The sequence below is a fragment of the Scardinius erythrophthalmus genome (genome assembly GCF_964197995.2).
Source record: "Scardinius erythrophthalmus genome assembly, chromosome: 2".
In the NCBI taxonomy this organism is placed as follows: domain Eukaryota; kingdom Metazoa; phylum Chordata; class Actinopteri; order Cypriniformes; family Leuciscidae; genus Scardinius; species Scardinius erythrophthalmus.
In genome coordinates, this window is record NC_138222.1 from 27,003,866 (window position 1) to 27,018,895 (window position 15,030).

A 15,030-nucleotide genomic window follows, 5' to 3' on the forward strand; every position below is an offset into this window, starting at 1 on the left:
GGTTGAATTTCCACTGTTTTGACCAGCAGAAATCGGGTGTCTATCAACTATCAGTTAGTTAAGGGTTAATAGTCTACTAAGGATACGATATTGATTTTAAAATATGTAGGTTACACCTATGGTGTTTCGAGCCCTTCAAAAATAGTGAATCATTTTGCGCTGCTGCAATTGGTTCAATTTCGAAAAGCTTCGTTCCTCCCATTGCATCACTACTAAAAACATGTAACGTTACTGATATAAACTCAACACGGAGTTCCAACGGAGACAGAACGGTTTTATTTAGTTGTTCTTTATTTTAACAGTTTAATAATCGAGTCTGCTTTCCTAGCAGAGTTATTTTCCCTGGGTGGTTAACCTGCTAGTAGGTAGTAGTGGAAGTGCAAATGTGGCATAGGCTAGTGGTTATGGATCGAATCACTTCTGGTAACCAGAAAGTTGCTGGTTTGATCCCTGTAAGAAGCTTCACCATTGTGCCCTTAAGGCACATAACTTGATGTTCCTCCAAAAGGTATTTTCCTGTATACGTCCATGGAACCATTCTGAGGCAACATCACAAGAAAATTGTGGAAATTTCACCAGTCAAGTCACAATAAACATTACATTTTGTACACAATAAAATTAACTTCATATAAGACAACATTTAGAAGTTTGAATACTTTTATTTGACAAGTTTCATGTATACTGTACTCACTTTGAGCATTCAGATTTAACAAACATTTACATCACTATATGAAATACTGGAAAATGTCATCCTCTCATATTTACCGTCTGAATTAATTAAAATAAATGTTTACTGCGGGTTCTGAAATGATACATCTCTTTTTTTAGTCTTACAGCAGTAAAAATATAATAAAGCAAATTGCCCACTTGTGATGGCCAATCTTCACAAATGTACATAATTTTATTTCAGAAAAAAAAAACATCATAAAAGTGGAAATATTGTTTAATATGTCAAGAGGATGAAATTAATAAACCATAATCTAACCACTTCCAGACACATAATGAAATGTAACACAAATAAGAAGAAAATGTATACTCAGGGCTACCAATGAGAGACTGAAAGGCTAAGTGGTCATAGTGGTTATGTTTCAACCAATCTCTCTGAGGCTGGGTAACTCAAAATTAGTCAAAATTAGTCCTCCAAAGCACACAGTAAATAAGACATTTTAAAATTAAAAATGACATTATACACATTCTTGGTGTGAATTTATTGAGGATGAAAACCTATACCTTAATAGACCAAGAGATGATCTGCAAGGTATTAATCATCCTCATCATTTATGTTTGAGGAATGTCTGAATGTTCTCATCAATAAAATAATAGAAGAATCATTGAGCACACTAGGTGAATTAGATGAATTTAGATCAGCTGCATGCGATCTTGTGAAAGAACAACATCTTTTTTAACTTCAGTGCAATTCATAGGATATTTATGGGGTTAGACCAATCATTTCAAGTGACAACCATGAGGCACAATCTTACTTGTTCATGTAGATTGCAAAGTGCTGGTTTGTCCGTTATTGCCGAATGGTAAACCAGAAGATCTGGTTAACATTATAGTCAAAAAAGCACCAATATAGACTACTGAAGCCAAAACATATTATCCATTCAATGCAGTAGAACCGGTTAATGAAAAGACTGCATGGCTTCATCTGAAAAATAAAGGGTGTATTATTCCGTGCCATCCACTGGGAGTCTGGGATGCACTCTCTGAGGTAGCCGTGAATATGACTAAAAACTTAAGGAAAAAGCTTTAACACAAAAATACAACATCATATTTTTAACATAGCACCACTGTTGATAATAAACAGATAAAGAGTAAAAATCTCTTTCTCCACTTGTTTTCATTCCAACCCCGATATTCTCCAAATTTACCAAGGGCACACCTCAGCCCTTCATACTACCACTGTCAAGGGCATGAAATCAGTCAGTCAGTTGACGTTTGTTTCTTCTTCTACTCATCTTTTCTTTTATTCTTTTAGTTAAAGTCTCCTGTTGTGCATCTACACAAGCTACAAGATCTTCATGCAGACTTGACAGCGACTGATGCGTGACCGGTACAGATCTCCCTTCAGCGTCTCCTGGGTAGGACCCTGGACGAACTGTTCGCCCTGCTCTACCGTGGTCAACCAGAAACTGTATTTGTTGACAAAGTAGTGGCAGGTTCCGCTGGCACCATTGCACTCGATGAAGGGAGTGGCGCGGAAATCCTCAAGACAAGAACCGGGAGACACCAATGACTGACCGCCTCCTCCTGCACCTGCGGCTGTGTGCTGAAGGACAGACAAAAATTATAAAGTTACAGTATATGTTGGTAGTTTGACATTGTAAAAAACGTTGTTCATTGCATCTTTGAGTAAGACCTTGATCAAAAATAATTGAGATAAATATTCACTACCGGTCAAAAGTTTGGAGGTTTTTTTTTTTTGAGTCTCTTAAAGGGTTAGTTCACCCAAAAATGAAAATTCTGTCAGTAATTACTCACCCTCATGTTGTTCCAACCCCGTAAGACTTTCGTTCATCTTCGGAACACAAATTAAGATATTTTTGATGAAATCTGAGAGCTGATCACTCCTGCAGGCTTATGGACACTATAACTTGCTGGCCCAGAAAATGTATTAAAGACATTGTTGTTAATATAGTCCAAGTGACTACAGTGGCTCAATCTTAAGTTTATAAAGCGACAAGAATACTTTTTGTGCGCAAAAACAAACAAAAATAATGACTTTATTCCACTTTTCATTTCCTTCTCTCTGGACCTCGAGTTTTTTTACGTAGTGTTTAAGCGTAGCGCGTCTGTGTTGCACGTCACCACGTAGGCTCACTATTGGGCGACTCTGGTCATGTGTGATACGTGGTGATGTGCAACACAGACGCGCTACGCTTAAACACTACGTAAAAAGACTCGAGGTCCAGAGAGAAGGAAATGAAAAGTGGAATAAAGTCGTTATTATTGTTTGTTTTTGCGCACAAAAAGTATTCTCGTCGCTTTATAAACTAAAGATTGAGCCACTGGAGTCACTTGGACTATTTTAACAATGTCTTTAATACATTTTCTGGGCCAGCAAGTTAAGGTGTCCATAAGCCTGCAGGAGGAGTGATCCAGCTCTCAGATTTCATCAAAAATATCTTAATTTGTGTCCCGAAGATGAACAAAAGTCTTACGGGGTTGGAACAACATGAGGGTGAGTAATTACTGACAGAATTTTCATTTTTGGGTGAACTAACCCTTTAAGGTCCTTGTACACTGAGTCCGAAATTTTCAAATGCGTTTTTTCGTATTCGTCATTCGGTGGCTCTGAATTGTCAAAACACCTCTCAAAATGCTTGCTACAGATGCGAAAAATGCAGAAAATTGAACCCTATTTGATTTTTTTTATGATGGACGAAAGTTTCGGAGGCAGTGTGTAAACGTGATTGGCACAACGTGAGGTATTTATTTTTTAACGTGCGAAAATTTCGGACAAGAATTTCGGACTCAGTGTGCAAGGACATTTATGCTCACCAAGGCTACATTTATTTGATGAAATATATACAGTAAAAACAGTAATATAATAAAATATTAATAATAACATTTTAAATAACTGATGAATATATTTGAATGTATTTTAAAATGTAATTTATTCCTGTGATCCTTCAGAAATCATTCTAAAATGCTGATTTGATGCTCAAGAAAGATTACTTTCTATTATCAATATTGAAAACATCTGTGCAGTTTAATATTTTTGTAGACTTTCAGTACTCCTTGATGAATTAGAGGTTCAAAAGAACAGCATTTATTTGAAATAGAAATCTTTTGTAACATTAAATGTTTTTACTCTCACATCTGATCAATTTAAAGGCACAGTATGTAAGTTTCGCCGCTAGAGGTCGCTTATTAAAAACAATAATAAAGGCGTAGCTTGATGACGCCGTGAATGAGTGTGGAATCATGGGAGTTATCGTTTTCACCTCCACAGCCGATGGAAAGCAATCCAACGGGGCAGAAATCATGTTCTTGGATGAGCTAATGTATTAAAGTTTTATTAATGTTTTTGTGGTATGAAGCAGGGCAGGGCCAATAGCCAGGGACATTTTGCGTTGCTGTTTTTATAATGCTTACATGCCGCACTCGGCCGTTGGTGCTCATTTCGTTTGGTTGTTTATGCATATTTTATGATTAAATTAACGATTAAAGTTACGCTTAACGTCCGCCTCCTTCTCTGAACTTGAACTTTGTACCCGTTATGTTTGACCACTTAAATTCACATTATTTTATTTCATTGTAATGAAACAGCTGAAAAAGTGCTGAATTACTACTCATACAGGTCACTTTATTTGATGAATTAAAATTGTGGGCTCTTTCTGGTTATGTTATGTTAGCCACTTGACAAAATATTGTTGTTTCTGAGGCATAGTACAAACATGTTGCTCGCGGTAAATCAAGAAAACAAGAGCTTCAAACAAGAAGATAAACTGTGTTGAGCTAGTATGTAACTGATAAGTTTTCTTTCGATAAATGGATCCAAACAGTTGCTCACCTGTCTAATAAAACACATCATATATTAAAGCGTCTTTGGTGTTTCTATGGAAGTAAACCGTAAATCGAGGGTAATGCGGTTATGACATCATTTGCAGGTCACACAATGACAAGGGCCATTACTGGTTAAAATAGCTGATTTCTCTGGACTTAAACAACATTGTTGGAAACATTTGGGATAATGTAAGTACAAAAGTCAACAAGTCATATTTTTGGACAGACAATCACTTTTTATCAAAACATTAAGCTAACTTTCATCAATCCAAATTTATGAACATTTAAAAAATAAAGTATTAATTTATTTACAGTAAACAGCTTATATGAACACATTATTAACTGTAACATGTATTAACTGCCAACATGTCTTATTTTGTTATTGTTATTTTCTTATTTTATTTTGACTGTAACACTATCTTACACACACATATACTGTATGTGTGTGTGCACTACTATTTTAATCTGCAGTGATGTGTGATTGTGCATGTGGGCTGAGGTATAACTGAATTTTACCATAAGGAAGGAGTAACCAATCCACAGACTTCTCCAGCCCTGAGGGCAGGTCGGTATGCTGAGATCTTGGCTGTGGACAGCGATTGCTTGGGATGGAGCCTCACACACTGAGCAGCGGCTAATGTACTGAGATATCTGCTGACCTGCCACAGGCATCATGGGAATGGGCGCGGAGGTGGACAGCCAATAGGATTTGTCATTCCGGCTAGCGTAGCGGCAGATTTCATCGACTGTGCAGTACAGGAAGGGGATGGTGCTGAAATATGGCAGACATGAGCCGGGCAACCCTGCGAAGAAGAGAAAATTTGAATTCAATTATCTTTCAGGGTGTCAGGCAAAATTGTCTATATTACACAGTGCACAATAAACTTATCTACAACAATATAATTCCAAATCCATCTATTCCAAAACAGAATTTTCAAAAATGGTATAATCCTTTTAAACAGTTGAAAGCCCATATAAAAGCAACCCTAGTGTCTCACCCAGGTCCTGGTTGTGTGCTTTCTCCTGCCCCTCCACATACAGCAAACTGTATCCCTCCCATAGCTTGGTCATGTCTTGAGGACACATGGGCGTCTGGCTGGATTGACTGTGTTTCACCAAAGTATAACCAATACCATTACTGCGCACCGGTGGAGCAGGAAGACCTGGCAACCCTGGCTTGCCAGGGAGTCCTGTGGATTGAGCGAATTTGAAAGACAATTACAGAAGGGAGGAGAAGAAATGGGTGAAAGCTATAGTGAAATCTACTGTTGCCTTACACCAGGGGTTTTCAAAGTGTGGGGCGTGCCTCCCCAGGGGGGCGCCAGAGCATGCCAGGGGAGGCGAGGAGAGTGGTAAAAAGTATAGCCTAATAATTAGTGTGTTTTTTAATACGTTTTTTATATTATATTATTTTCTCTAATTATACATACATAATTAATACATTTAAAAAGTTAAATTGTTATTATTCTGGAAATAAGGCCTCGTTTACACTGCAGGGCAGTGGGTAAGTTGTGTCAAAAGGGAGGCCCACTGTCTTAGACTTTGAAAAGCCCTGCCTTACACACTTGAAAATATACTGTTGTTAATGAAATTTATACCTTAACAATATGCAGTTACTGAAATGTCTACCTGATTTTTTCGTTCTATGATTGAGTCATATTAAATAACATGACTTGATGGGAATAAAACAAATTAATTTAGATGTTACCACATAAAGAACATTTTAGGTCATCTGACAAAAATAATTTTTCAGTGCAAAGTAAACAGTCAAAAGAAATACACTGGATCAATGGTTCTCATCTGGTTTTGCTCCAGAATCCAAATTTTACACTTGCATGAAGTGAACATCTAACACAAAAATGTTTATTGCTAAGAAATATCGAAATATAAATACAGTACACTACCGTTCAAAAGTTTAGGGTCTCTAAACATTTTTCATATTTTTTAATAAGTCTCTTATGTTCACCAAGGCTGCATTATTTGATAAAAAATACAGTAAAAAGAAATATTATTAAATATTATTACAATTTAAAATGTTTTATATTTTTAATATATTATAAAATGTAATGTATTCCTGTGATGCAAAGCTGCATTTTCAGCATCATTACTCCAGTCTTCAGTGTCACATGATTCTTCAGAAATCATTCTAATGTGATGATTTGCTGCTCAATAAACATTTACTATTATTATCAATGTTGAAGACAGTTGTGCTGCTTAATATTTTCCTGGAAACCATCATGCATTATTTTCAGGATTTTTTGATGAACAGAATGTTCAAAAGAAAATAATTTTATTTTAAATGGAAAACTTTTGTAACATTGTAAATGTCTTTATTGTTGATTTATTGATCAATATTGGTCAATTTAATGCAATAAAAAGCATAAAAGAATAATCTTAATAAAGTTTGAACCGACAAACAACCTTTTATATATGGTTAGTATATTTTTATTATTTCAATTGTGATCTGTTTTTGTTATTTTCCCTTTTGTCCATGATAAAAATAAAACATACCTGTGAACCACTGGTCCAAAATTTATATAAAAACTGTAAAAGGTAAAAGGACATTATTTGTACCTTGGTTTCCTGTGGGTCCTTGGGTTCCTTCATTTCCAGTATCACCAGAAGTTCCTGGAGATCCAGCTGGACCATCTGGACCGGTTCTACCCACTGGCCCTCTGAGTCCCTTGGGACCTAAATGAATTTCAGAGGAATTGAAATTGAAGTTAAAAGGTTAAATAACTGATCAGACTTTCAGTTTCATATTTTTAGCTTTTTTCTTATCTTATGTGAAGACAAGAAAAAAACACTCACCTGGGAACCCTGGAGTGCCTGGAGTGCCTGGTTGGCCTGGTATTCCCGCCTGACCAAAAGACCCATCACGACCTGGTGGGCCTGGAACCGTCAATGGCAATAGGTTTGCATCAGGTGGGAACAAAACAGGACCTGGAGCTCCCTTAGGACCAGGATCGCCTGAGAGGACGATAAGCAAATGTTTCAAGAATGCTTATGATTTACATTATTACTGGTGTGCAAAACGATTTTTAAGATATATAAAATGCACAGTAATCTACTGACCATTTAATCCTTTGGGTCCATTCCTGCCATAATATCCTGGTTCTCCCGGGAACCCTGGTGGTCCACGTACACCACTAAAGCCAGGGTCACCTCTTTGCCCTTGTGAATCCAGATGAAAAAGAGAGCACAAAATAAACGAATTCCCAAAGCCTAGGGAGGGCACCGCACAAGAGGCAGGCCCGATTCTACGGGGGTGCTAAGTACCCTTAAACGAAAGCAAGAGCACCATCAGTTGATACTGTAATAATATCATATTGGCGAAACTGAACCAGTATGTATTTGTGTTTGTGCTCAAAGGGTTTCTATTTACGTGTTTTTGCAGTGTTGAGCAATGAAGCCAATCACATACATGCCTGTTGATTTCTTGAGCGCAATGGCCAATCAGAGTTGTTTAATTTAGTCAGAATACGCTTACCGCTCAAACACCAGAGTTTTTCTTCAGTGCTGACTCACAAGTTCTGCACGCTTGTGAATCCTCTCATTATAACAAACCAAGTGTAGACATGATGCAAGTAAGAGTTTCATTGTGCAGTGTAGACAGCTTCATTGACTATAACGAAACTTTGTGAGATTGCAATGAACTGAGATGAGTGACAGCTTTTAAATGGATTTTAAATGGAGCGCTCTCTGCACGCATTTAGATTACAATATGTTTACAATAACAAAGTTGACATCAATGAATAGTTGACAACATGTTATGTTGGATTAATTTAAACTATGCCTACATCGTGGCATGATTATAATACATCACCATAAAGCGTTAATTAGCACAGCTACCATAGGTTTTCGTTTTGCCATTAGCATTCTCCACTAATCTATGCTTTGGAAAAAAATAGTGAAATCACAAATGACCAACTCTTCATGACATAGATGTTTGTGTACTATTCTGAAATAGCTTTTTTAGAACCTCTTTACTGGCAACACTAACTGTGGGCCTATTTCTATATAACACGGTGTATATTTCAGTTACATTGCTTCAGTTTTTTTTATTTATTTATCCCTTAGGAAATTAGTTTTGCACAGGTGCCACACATCACATACACACAAAAACGCACAAGTAGACAGGTTAAAAAAGGCAAATGGTTACAGACTATTCAGCATTAAAATAGCAGTTGGTATGAATGAGTTTTTGAACCTCTTCGTTTTTCCCCCCATTGCTCTATATCTGCGGCCTGATGGAAGCATAACAAAGTCTTTTTATAATGGGTGTGATGGGCAAATAATTAATTAAATAAATAATAAATAAATTAAATAATAATCGAATAGGCTTTTTTAACAACCCGTTCCTTAACAATGTCCTGGAGCAATATCTGTTGAACTCCAATTACTTTAGAAGCAGTCTTAATCAGTTTAGTCATTCTGTTTCTATTGGACAGGCTAGTACTATCAAACCATACAATGGCACAGTAAGAAATTACAGATTCAATAAAACTCAGATAAAACAATGTCATCAACACTGAACATACTTTAAAAGAGTTCATTTTCCTTAGGAAAAACATACGCTGTTGAACCTTTTTACAAATAGCATCAGTGTTGGCATTAAAGTTTAATTTGTTATCAATCACAATACCAAGATATCGATATTAGTCCACAAGCTCAATGTCCCTTCCATTTATAACAGTAGGAGAGGCTAAAATGGCAGATTTTCCAAAGTCTATAATCATGTCTTTGGTCTTTGATATGTTTAAATTTAGATTACAATTTGCACACCAAGAGACAAAATCCTCCACCACAGGTCCATGAGATGTCTCTTCATTTGCTAGGAGACTAACAATCACAGTATCATCTGCAAACTTTAACAGATATCTATTGTCAAATGTGCTCCTACAATCATTCGTGTACAAAATAAAAAGCAAAGGTGAAAGAACGCACCCTTGAGGGGAACCAGTAGAAGGACATAACTTGGAAGAAAGCAAACCATTGACTCTCACAGACTCAGTCCTGTTCAATAAAAAATTGACAATCCATCCTACTAAATTAAGATCAAGGTTAAATAATCGGACAAGTTTATCAGCTAACACATGTGGCCTAATTGTATTAAATGCGGATGAGAAATCAATGAAAGCTCTTCTCTTCTTGTTTTTACTTGACCAAAAAACTCCTAAGCGAATGGACAACTTTTGTCCAGTTGTAGTTTGTTAAATTCTTGTGTGCTTCTTTTTTTCTTCCAGATTTGTTAGTTGTTGTTTATCACCACCACCATTTATTTACTTCATATTTATGTTAATGTTTATCACTATTCATGTTATACTATAGGAAATTGCATATGAAAGATGAACATTTTGAGTAAAACATCTCAACCAGGGCACTAAAAGCACCTGGGCTGGCCCTGTGAATTCCTATAAATAAAATTCAACAACAGAGTATGAGGCTGGAAAAAAATTAAGAAAGATGAATGTAGAAACTTCATGTCAAAATAATAACAAAATAGCATAAGGAGAAGTATAATCACGCACATCCCAGTCAAGTACGGGTGCTGAATCTCATATAGAATGCAAAGTCACAAAGTAAAGATCCGCACACCGGAGAGCTCCCATTTACAAAATGTATTAAAAGTGTGACGTTTCGGGCCTTTACGGCCCTTCCACAGACTAACAGGAAATACAAAACAGTTGCCCTTTTCTAGTCTCCATGTCATGTGATTACATCACCACATTACCAGATTCATTTTTAAATTACAATTTACAAATTTAAAATTTTGTGAATGGGAGCTCTCCGGTGTGCGGATCTTTACTTTGTGACCGAAAATAATAACAAAAGGAATACCTTTAAAACCAGAGCTGCCTGGTAATCCAGGGGCTCCGAAAGCACCAGGGGCTCCACGTGCTCCTGGCATTCCTGGTTGCCCTGGATATCCAGCATTTCCTCTGTCTCCTTGGACTGTTCCAGGGCCTGGTGGTCCAGGCAGGCCAGGAGGGCCAAAGGGACCTACAAATGATCCAGTTCAACTGATTTCACAGTATCACAAACACTATGGGCAACCGCCATTACAAAAGGTGAAGTTAACAGTAAAAGAGAAACAGATCAAAGTGGATATAACTGTTAGCCCTCTAGATCAAATATCTTTTAGTTTTAGATATATACAGGCTAAGAAAGGTTCAGCTTAGTCTTAGAGAAGCAACAAAAAGGAATCAGAGAAAAGAACAGAGATGTCCTGTACCTTCTCGTCCATCTAATCCTGGAAGTCCAGGGTCTCCAGGAGGACCTGGGATATTAGAAGGACTAGGTGGCCCAGGGGGGCCAGGATTACCAGGGTAGCCTCTAAAACCAGAAGGACCTGAAAGCCAAAATTTCACAATCATCAAATACATATGAAAATAAAACAGCAAAGTAATGACCCCATGATTGCTCATTTTCTTGTTAGAACACACCTCAGTGGCCTTGTGGAAAGTAATGTAAAGTGTGATTCCCTACTCAAATCTTCAAAGAAATGGCTAAATGTCTCAAATATTCTTTCTATTCATATTTTATAATAGAGATTATATTAGTTGTTTGTATTTATGGAATGTCCACATTTTTGTATACTCCTAATTTTGCTGGGGGACAATGGAGATTCTTGAATATTGTTGAGTACGGACTGTCTCTTTCTCTCTCACACACACTATGTCGGCCATGTAAGTATTTTCTACTGTTAAAGTGCAGTACTACCACTGACACATAAGTGGCAGGTAGACTATATAGACAGGTAAAATGCTTCTACAAAAACTATATGCATTAACCAATTTTCATCTACAAAATCAATAGGATAGAGCAGTAAATTTCCTGAAGCTACACTGAAGTCTATACAGGTCATTTTTGACCTGAACATAATGGGTGTATTTTTTATTTAAACAGTCCATTAGGTACATTCATTTTTACATCATTTTATTTTTATTTTATTTTAGTTCAGTTATTCAGACTTTCCTTTTCATTCAAATGAATAATTTTCTTTCCCTTATTTTCTTTTTATACAAGATATTCAGAAATGTTTAGTCGTCCATCCACATGATGAGTCTCACCAGTGTCTCCTCTGATTCCTTTCTCTCCAGGGCGACCAGGTCCACCGGGTTGTGATGAGCCTCTCTCTCCCTTCTGGCCATTCACACCAGAAGCTCCAGGCCGACCACCTTCAACCACGCCTGAGGATATATGGTAAATAAATAAGCAGTCACTAGGGTGTTTGTTCAGTTTTACAGCTTAATGTAGAATTTTATAATCAAAGGTTCGTCCGATTAATTTACCTGGAACTCCACGTGGCCCCTTGGATCCTGGAAGACCATCGAGTCCGTTTAAACCAGGTGAGCCTGGAAAACCTAAAGTAACATTTGCGGTATTTCAGAAATGGATTCAGGTTGCTTTCTTTTACTTTGTAGAGAGATGAAAAACTACAACTGAAAAAAATACATTTGGTTTTGGCAATATCTAACATTAAAATGGTACTAGTTCTTCAATAACCTTTCTCTCCTGGTGAGCCTGGAGTTCCAGGACGGCCTGCATCTCCATCACGCCCCTTCTGTCCTGGATAACCAGGAAGCCCCCTAAAGCCTGGGAGGCCTGATGAGCCTATGAATAAATACAACAATAAAAACCAATGACATTAGGGAAGAAAACAGCTTTTGAAGTAAAAACTGGAATCATTACTCCAGAATTATAAGGGTGGCAGCAAATTTCCACATACCAGCAAATCCTGGTACTCCTGGCTCTCCAGAAAATCCTTTCTGGCCTTGAAATCCTACGCCTCCTGGGTAACCTGAATCACCTGGTACACCAGGAAATCCTGGAGCACCTGAAGGTAAAAGACAAAAATCTATCTATAAAACCAGACTGGAGTATAAAATAAATTAAATTAAATACAAAAATATATAAGAGCTGATAAATAAATATTTTATATCCATAGCCTGAAAATGTGTCTTTCTCACCTGGCAATCCAGGATTTCCAATCACACCCTTTGGTCCAGAGGGTCCAGGTGATGTATAGGAGTCCCCTTTCTCACCTTAAACATAATTTTTAGGGACATCAGTGATGGCTGCCTTCAGCCTACTATTCAACTACCTGCATTTGCATTATGTAGTGCAGGTCGGAAATAAAGATCTTAAACGATTATTCTAAAAGGCACTGACAGAATTACACAGATCTCACCTTTGGCACCAAATTGTCCGTCAGTGCCCGGGAACCCTTGAACCCCAGGTACACCATCATCACCCTGCAGTGAAGAACAACACAAATTGTAAGACACAATTTCCTGAGTTAATCTCACAGTCTGAGAAGAACTCGTCCAGGTCATTTCACAGGGAAAATAAAGAAAAACAAAAAAAAATTATTTTTTAAAGGTCCCATTGCATGGATTATTTTATTATTTTATAATGTTTCCTGGGGTGCCCTTATAATGTTAGTATGTTTTTTAGATCAAAAGTTGTTATAATTTAGAAATAAAAGGTATATTTCCTAGCCTGATTTTAGCCTCTGATTTGAACACTCTGTTTGAAGGGGCGTGTCTGCTGTGAGACTTCAGTGTAAACGCCCACTGCTGTGATTGGCTGACATGCTTGCATATGAAATATCTAGCATTACATGTGGAACTCTCTCGAAAACTTTTACTATTACTGCTATTATACGTTTTTACTATTACAGCTATCGGGATTAACAAATCGTGAGAAGTATTTAGATCTATTCCCATCACATAAAAGGTTGCAGTGATGAGCACTGAGCAGATGACAGCCTGTTGATCGCGTAAAAAAAAAGATCTTATCATTGCAATGCAGCTTCTGCACTCTCACTAATGATTTTACCAATGCAAACATGAGGTAAGTTCAGTAAAAGCTTAATTGTGCAGTATAACAGCGTCATTGATTTCATAACGAGTTTTGGCAAGTGTCCAGATAAACTCACGCTGTGTGATTGACAGCTTGGGTGATTGGAAAGGGATTGTTCTCGCTTGATTGCTTTCTGTATATATATTAATCAAAGTTTAAGTAAGATTATTTTCATCCTACTGATGACTATATGATGACATAAGGGGAAAATTTCTAGATTCGCCCGTCTGAGCTTCCATTTTCTCAAAAATCCCCAGGGCTTGGTTTACACCCATCAAAACGTCTAGCCACTGGGGGACCATAGGCAGGCTAGGGAAACTCATACTAAGGTTAAAAAACCTCATAGTGACATTTTCATGCAATGGGACCTTTAAGAAAAGATTTTTTTTGCATTTGCATTGCGTTTAAAATATTTCCCTTTTTAAATTGTGCCACTATATGTCTGTACATAACACATTTTAGCAAATGCTGATACCAATATAAATATTGGTGGATCCCTAGTAAACTTTAACATATTTAGACCTGTGCCTGAATACAGAATGCTTACCCTCGGGCCTGTTGGGCCAGGGAAGCCCATAACTCCAGGAGAACCTTTAGACCCAGCGAAGCCTGAGGAGCCAGGAAAACCTGGGTTTCCAGGCTGGCCAATAAAACCTTTTACTTGGCTTGCAACACCAGGTGATCCAGGAAAGCCTTCACGTCCAGGTCGCCCCGAAAAACCCTTATCACCTGTTGAAAAGAGAAACACAATTCTTTTTACTGAAATTCTAATGACTGAATGACATTGAGTCATCCACCCAAAACATTCATCACAAACTTAAAATAGCTCTTCGCTTGTTTTTTTAAGATGTTATGAAGAGTCATTTAATTAAGTTGTGGTATAATAAATGACACGTCCATGAACATGTCTATGCCACATAGCATGAATTGACTTTTATAAACTCAGAAAATGAGGCCTAACTGGAAGGTCTGTCCACTTTTTGTACCTCTTGGTCCTGGGAAACCAGGCAGTCCATCAGCTCCTGGGTCACCCATTACACCATTTTCCAGCCGGTCTACCGGTAACGGAGGAGAAGGGAGACCTGGAAGACCAGGATCACCACGATCCCCTTTAACACACAAAAATATGCAATTACTACAAACAATTTCATATCTGGCTTCTTTCTGAAGTTTTGAATTCTTTATTGAGTGCCTTCTATGGTTTCACTTAACCAGAAAAAAATTATATCAAAAGATGTCCTGCAAATGACATCAATATACCTTTGAGTCCTTTTGATCCAGTTTCCCCAGGTAAGCCATCCCGCCCAGTGAAACCAGGTAAACCTTTAACACCTGGCCCACCTGGGACTCCAGAAGAACCAGGTAATCCTTGGAACCCCGACACCCCAAAAGACCCCTTCACCCCTTGAACACAGACAAAAAATATCTACATTATGGTAAAGACACACATGATAACGGCACAATAAAATAGTATAAGTAAAATTGGCACATTTTCAATAGAATCAGACAAGGGCCATATGAAACAATCTCAGATTCTTGTTGTCTTTCTAATAATGCACAGCATAACAAATTCCCATAGTGTGTTTTAAGGGACAGTAGAAGCAAGATAAAAATTACTTAAGAAGTGAATCTTGAGTACTTTCAAACAAC

General features: G+C 37.4%; 1 protein-coding gene across 1 annotated transcript in view; it reads right to left on the reverse strand.

Annotated features, from left to right (window-relative positions):
- Positions 1–643: 643 nt before the first annotated feature.
- Positions 644–15,030, reverse strand: part of col4a6 (collagen, type IV, alpha 6) — a gene marked incomplete at its 5' end in the record, with an annotated part of 129,212 nt that continues 114,825 nt past the window's right edge. Inside the window, 17 exons of the mRNA XM_081389509.1 lie at positions 644–2,272; positions 5,029–5,315; positions 5,511–5,702; positions 7,087–7,203; positions 7,324–7,482; positions 7,588–7,686; positions 10,354–10,515; positions 10,748–10,864; positions 11,586–11,705; positions 11,808–11,879; positions 12,022–12,129; positions 12,245–12,352; positions 12,486–12,560; positions 12,707–12,770; positions 13,928–14,109; positions 14,367–14,489; positions 14,641–14,784. Of these exons, the coding sequence (XP_081245635.1) occupies positions 2,012–2,272; positions 5,029–5,315; positions 5,511–5,702; positions 7,087–7,203; positions 7,324–7,482; positions 7,588–7,686; positions 10,354–10,515; positions 10,748–10,864; positions 11,586–11,705; positions 11,808–11,879; positions 12,022–12,129; positions 12,245–12,352; positions 12,486–12,560; positions 12,707–12,770; positions 13,928–14,109; positions 14,367–14,489; positions 14,641–14,784 (2,390 nt within the window). The 3' untranslated portion in view covers positions 644–2,011. The remainder of the gene's footprint in view (positions 2,273–5,028; positions 5,316–5,510; positions 5,703–7,086; positions 7,204–7,323; positions 7,483–7,587; positions 7,687–10,353; positions 10,516–10,747; positions 10,865–11,585; positions 11,706–11,807; positions 11,880–12,021; positions 12,130–12,244; positions 12,353–12,485; positions 12,561–12,706; positions 12,771–13,927; positions 14,110–14,366; positions 14,490–14,640; positions 14,785–15,030) is intronic.